We start from the raw sequence: 6,587 nt of genomic DNA on the forward strand, positions 1-6,587 counted from the left end.
AGACAAGAATGTCAAAAGCAATTTCTGAGCACACTGGAGGTGAGATGCATTCTCCCTGCAAGGTGGCCAAAGCAAATGTATTTTTCCTCTTGCCTTGCTCTCAGAAACAAGAGAGCTGCTTGAGCCCAATAAATCCCTCTGAGAAAAGTGCAGTTTGACAGAGCTGCAAAAAACTGAAAAGAGGGGTTTTGTAATGGGAAAGGTTAAGTGATGTTAATTATAATCAGAGCTATAATATGGATAATGAGACTTGGGGAGTTTCCCTCCAAATCGTTGCTTCTAGGCAACTCTGTTTCTCCCCTTTGCCTACCCTGGGAGGGAGTGGAGGAGGAATGTTGCACATGGGGAGCTCATTGTTTCTTGCTGTAACATCCTGCCCAAAATTTCCTTCAGCAGAGGTTGGTATGAAGGCCTGATCACACTCACACAGGATGGAAGCGTCTCCATTTTAACTTCCTGCTCACTTTGATCCCATTTTTTGACGACCATATGCATGGGCCACTCTTGTTATCAGGAAATAAATCGAATTTTCTCCACTGTATGATTGCTACTTTGCCCTTGGGTGCATCCATGAGAGATAGTTTGGCCCACTGGATAGAGAGCTGGAAACTCCAAGTTTTGGAAAGCTCTCCATTTGTGACCTTTTCATAATTACTAAAGTAGTCTATGCCTCGGTTTTCATTTCTGTAAAATGGGTCTGTGAATGTTTGAGGGTCCCTCTGCAAGGTGATGTCATGTGTTACCTGATGTATTTTTTTACGATATTATAAAATTATTTATTGTAAAAGAGGACATGAGAAAGCATAAAACCTTCCTCTTTTTTTTCAAATAACTGTGATTTAGCTCATCTTGGCAAGTTCTTTATAGACTGTTAGACTAGGGAGACAGCCCTCATGTTTAGGACAGGCATTCATCTTCTTGAAGGTTTATTTGGTGCACATCATGATGTGAACCTAGCGGGGTTCTCCCCTTCTCTTTGAAAGAGCCTCTTCCACCAGCATTTGTTTTAGTATCTGTGAAACATTTGTAAAATGCATGGTGGCGAGACGTGGAGCTATGTTCCAGCTAAGCAGACAGAGGGATGAATCCTGCAGTCCCTATAGAGGAAAATGGTTTAGAGGAAAGAAACAGGCAGGGAGGGACTACAGACCTGGCTCCAAAATGTTTAAAGCTATGGGAAATATTCCCCTTAACTTCAGATGGACTGGAAGCCAAGTCACCAGATGGGAGGATTAGAGATTCCACTGTGGTGGGTAATTTGTTTGCAGTTGCATCATCAGCTTCAATGCAGAATCCAGAGGGATATTGATGACACAGCTTGATCAGTCCTTGAGCTCCTTCCCAAACTGTCTTTACATAGCAACATCAGGCCTAGAAACATCTAGTTTCCAGCACTGCTGATTCCCTTTTGTATTTTTTTCTGGACAAGCCCTTCCCATGCCCTGATAGGCATGAAAGAAACCTTTAAATCCACCATATTATTTCCTTCATAGCTTTCCTTGCAATTTGAAAGGTTTAATGGTGGCCAAGAAGGGGCAGAGCTGAGAAGCTGCTGATCCCTTTACTTAGAGATACTGCCATATATTCCTCCTATGTGTTTTGCATTCAAATATAAGCAATGTTTGCATGGGCAGGCTGCTTTTGGGCATCTTCTCTCAGCTGGTTTTACTAAGCTCAAGCTTGTCTCCATGTGAATGCAGCTGCATGGCTGCTAAATCAAAGTTGTTCACACTGGAGAGAACTGGACACATCTGCACTCTTCCTGTTGGCTTATTCTCAGTGGTCTGTCTTTCCCATCACCCAGGAACCTTAACCTCTCTCACTGTGAATTGGTTTTGATACCAGCTTTCCTCACTCTATGCCTATATTTACATAGGACGACGAACAGCAGAGCTATATAACACTGGCATGTTGCTGGAAGAACAACGTGCCTGGCACAAAACTGACTATCAGGTAGAATCTGCAATGACTAGTCAGGACTTTTTTTTATATCTTAGTCATTTGAACATTTTAGCTTAAACAGTTGTGAATTGCTGGAATTATTTGTTGGACTATGTATATATATCAATCAGTATCCTAATTATGAACACAGCATGTGCATCCTTGACGTATTTAGAAGTATTTCAACTTACAAGTACCTTTTTAACTATGTCACTTACAGCTTACTGCAAGTCTAGGGGGCTTTAGAAGAACTCCATGAGTTTTTTGATGTTAGTCAACATTTTCAGTAACCCCTAGTTCAGGGCATGGTACTCCCAGTCACTGGAAGCTTTTATCCTAATTGTTATGCATGATTTTTAGGTTTAGTTAGGTCTAAACCTGTGTCACAACTTTGCAAGATCTTTTGGGCAGGAGTTGTTCTTTCATATCTTATGTACATAGCACCTGACACCACAGAAATCAGGTCTTGAGACAGGGAAAGACATCCCAATTTTCTTCATAAGCCCAACTAGCAGTATAGAAATATCTATAAGATCAGTAAACATCTCAAGAATTAAATTCTTGCCCACTAAAGCAGTGACAGTTGTGCCTACTGGTCTCCTTTCTCTTCTCTTTCTAGACCAAAGAAGCTCTCTTCACAATTCTCCAGGACCTAAGGCCTGAAGACCACTTCAATATCATTGGCTTTTCTAACCGAATAAAGGTCTGGCAGCAGGACCGGCTGGTGCAAGTCACTCCAAATAATATAAGAGATGCCAAAAAGTACATTCATAACATGTCACCTACTGGAGGTATGATCCAGAGATGTGAATGGTATTAATTTTGCTATCCAGTTAACTACACCAGAATGGCGAGTGGTGAAAGTGGTCCTGAAGCATGTCGCAATGAAAAGATATTGGGACTTAGGTCATGGGACAAGGGGGTCCCTTCCCTTCCTCCACTCAGAATTATGTGACAGAAGAATATGGTGCCCTTTATCTGTGTGTGCGATGGGAAGGTGTCGCCAGATCCAGTCATATGACTTGATATTAAAGCCAAGTTGGGCCCATTCTCCCATTTATCTACTGAGACCCTCAGAATGGGAAAGTTCCCAAGGTTATTTCTTGAGGACACAGGAAAAAATACCATATCTTGGTGAAGGAACACACAAGGTCAGTACTTGTGCAGTTTCTGAAAGCCTGTGTAAAAGGAGGCACGTGATTTTGTCTGGGCTGGAAACTCCAGAGGTGGATTACCCAGTGTGGGCTGTGGGATTGCCTTCTACAAGAGCTAGTTTCTCACCTAGTACTGTCTTCTACTTGTCTCTACCCAGAGGCAGCCAGAACGACATTTAAGAATTTCTTGTTCCTTTTTGCTTGTGCCTTGTTCCCAAAAGGGAAGAGGAGGAGACCCCAGAACAGTGGCAGAGTGCAGTCATGATTTTGAAATTGATTTAGTGGTCTCCTATGAGGCTATGGACACTGGTATGAACAAAACATAGTGAGGTTTGTCATCATACATCTTTTGGCAGCTGTGCCCATCCTAGCTGAGCGCACCCCAGGTAAGCAGAGAGCTGCAAAATGACCTATGCAAATCCTTCCCCACGCGAGCAGTCACTGCTGGTTGAAGGTCAGACAGGGCCTTCCTATGGTTGCCCCTGAGCAGTGACCACTCCTAGCAAAGGAAACTCTCTGATGGAAAACCACAGCAAACAGGATGGTTTGCTCTACTGTTTGTATTGTGAGAGGAAGAGTTTAGGAAGTGGTCAAGGGACCTGCCCAGTTCAACAATTACTGATAGTGGGACTAAACTGGGAGTACAAAGCTTTTTACTCCCGAATTGCCAAAAGAGCTGTGCAGGAACCAGCTGAGTTTGCCCATGAACATGACAGAGAATAAAAATTAAAGGAAATTATTAACTCAGGTAAAAAGGTGCAGTGATTCTCCAGCACGGGCCAGTGGTCCTTTAGTTTTGGCTAAGTCTGCATTTTTCCCTATAAAAGTGCTGTTGCTTGAACATCTTCCAGTGGAAATGAATGTACTCGGGCTCACAGATCACACACCAAGAACGTGCTGTGCTTACACCACTGTGTCATACTCACATACCAAAGAAATGGAAACAAAATATTGCTGCTAAGTATTTGTGCATGTGGCAAAAGGCAGCTTTCAGTGATGATGGCTTTGATGTGGCTGGGTTTGAAATGACACCATCTGCTGCATGGGATGGTTTTCTTTTTTTTTTTTTTTCTGGGGAAAAAATTCTTTCTGAAATTTCAGAAAAATTCTTTCTGGATCTGGATGGAGATTGAGAGAGTATTAGGATTTTTAGGTGCAGGGGTTTGGTTCAAAACCATTTTGCAAAAAACCCACAGTCTGGATTTTGAGGACTTTCCAGAAGTCTTAGTCCCTTTCCTGTTCCTTGTCTTGCTGCAGTCACTGGAGCTGTGCATGCTCAATTTCTAGGTGCCTGAGCTGTTTTTAACCCAGATTTACTAATCTTGCAAAGGTTCCACACCCAATCCCTCTTTCCTTTGACTAGCACAAGAAGTACACGGAGCAAGGAGATACCTGTACTCATTTTCCTGCTTTCTTTATTTCTGAATACACATTAGGTTTGAATACTTTTCATGGTTATTCTTCTAAAGTACATCTATTCCCTCATTTATTTTCTGTTTTGTCCCTCTCTCCCCACTTCAGGCAGCTCCATTCTTCACTAGCCAATTGTTTTGTGAAAACACTCCTCAGCTAACAAAGCCGTTTCTCTTCCCTTTAAACTTTGTTAGCCCCTAGGGTTTGAAGATCAGACCCAACAACTTGTTTTCTTATTTAAAGGCTTTTTTCCTCTCTTCAAATCTTGTGCCCTTCAGACAAAATGAGCAGAACTTGTTTTCCCAGTTCAGATACCATCTGGGAGAGTCCCTAATTTCAGTTTAACTGGGTGTTTTTTTTAATGTACCAGAAGGATATGGTATGTGCTGTGACTCTGCTTACCATGGCTGGTTATTGTACATTGAAACATTCAAGGTTACAGCAATTTCATATAATAAACTGCAATTTATAATTCAATTCATAAGACTGGAAACACCTGTCCCAAACTGGTGCTGAGTACCACAGCTGAACTAAGTTAAAGGGCTTGTGCAACCTCATGTAGAGAGGAACATCCCAATGAACAGAGTTGCTGTCATTACACTAAAGGGAGCTTAGGGAAATTATTTTTACCACTCTTAGAAGGAGAAATGAGCTAATCATTTTGGTACCTTCCCAGGGACTAATATTAATGGTGCTCTCCAGACTGGTGCAAAGCTGCTAAATGATTACATTGCTCAGAACGACATTGATGCCAGGAGCGTCTCTCTGATCATCTTCCTCACGGATGGGAGGCCCACTGTTGGGGAAACACAGTCGTCCAAAATCCTCAGCAACACCAAGGATGCCATCCGTGATAAATTCTGCCTCTTCACCATTGGCATTGGCAATGACGTAGACCACAAGCTGCTGGAGAGGATGGCACTGGAGAACTGTGGCATGACAAGGCATTTCCAGGAGGATGAGGATGCAGCCAGCCATCTCAAAGGGTTTGTTCTGCTTTTTCTGTGCTTATAATTGCATCAGGTCCTCTGGGCAAATGTTTTGGGAAGGAAAATCCTCTAAGGAGACAAAGCAAAAGATGGGAGTTTCTCTGAGGCTCAGCTCTGGTTCAGAGATGCAGACTGAGGATGCCTACCTAGAAATTGTCTCCACCCTAGCAGACCATCTGAGCTGCACTGGAGCTTCCCAGCCCCTCAGAACAAGGCATTTGTTTCCCTAATTCAGATCATTTCTTTGGGCATGTAAACCTTGAGAGATCAGAGGCATGAGTGCCACCTCTCCGCAGGGGGATGGAGGGAGGAAAGGATACATTGTTCACTTCAAATTGACAACATAAATAGCATGAGGGTCTCAGGAGTGAAGATCCCAATTTGGGACAGAAAATGATTTATTTATGTTTTGAAAAAGATAACCTTATGCCCAAACTCCCAAATATTTGACTATGAAAAATACACAAGGTCACTCGGGGATGTAGTCACTTCACTGCCTCATTCTTTGTGACCTAAACTCCTAGTGAGTTTCCTGTAATCCTCATAATTCAGTGGGACAAGTGATTATGTTCCTCTTTTGTGATCAGGAAGCTGTAGTCCAAGAGGAGACCCTAGTGAGGAACAGCAAAAAGGTATCTGAACCACAGCTCTGGCTAAAATGTCAAGCAGTGTGTCAATTCCAGGCAAAAATGTTTGGGTTTCACTCCCAAAATGTTAGTGTTTTGAACCTCAGAACCCAAAAAAGAGACAGTCATTGAGCAGAAACTTCTTACCTAGTTAGTGTCTAATTCACCTGTAGCAATAAGATCATGCACTTTTCACTAGAGCTTTTCTTTTTGTGGTGGTTACGCATGGACAAGAGTGTCTTCCTTTTAAATTGCATTTTGTAGATCCATCTGCCACTTCACCTATGTCATTTGCTTCTCAGAACATGCATTTTGGATAGCAAGTGGCATTCCCTGGCAAATGAAAGATGTGCTGATTGATTGGGCCACAGGAACCTAGCCACTGCAAGTACTTGTTCAAACATCTCTGATAAACAGCTCACTGTTTATCAAGCTCAGTGATGGCAAACTCATTTGTCATTTGG

The 6,587-nt window shown here is 42.5% G+C and overlaps 1 protein-coding gene across 1 annotated transcript in view; it reads left to right on the forward strand.

The window, feature by feature from the left end:
- ITIH5 (inter-alpha-trypsin inhibitor heavy chain 5) overlaps nucleotides 1-5,494 on the forward strand; it is a gene marked incomplete at its 3' end in the record, with an annotated part of 38,971 nt that extends 33,477 nt beyond the window's left edge. Inside the window, exons 8-9 of the mRNA XM_010164376.1 lie at nucleotides 2,561-2,732; nucleotides 5,185-5,494. Coding sequence (XP_010162678.1) covers nucleotides 2,561-2,732; nucleotides 5,185-5,494 — 482 coding nt within the window. The remainder of the gene's footprint in view (nucleotides 1-2,560; nucleotides 2,733-5,184) is intronic.
- Between the last annotated feature and the right edge of the window lie 1,093 nt (nucleotides 5,495-6,587).

Source organism: Antrostomus carolinensis, unplaced genomic scaffold, assembly GCF_000700745.2.
Source record: "Antrostomus carolinensis isolate BGI_N321 unplaced genomic scaffold, ASM70074v2 scaffold2283, whole genome shotgun sequence".
NCBI lineage: Eukaryota > Metazoa > Chordata > Aves > Caprimulgiformes > Caprimulgidae > Antrostomus > Antrostomus carolinensis.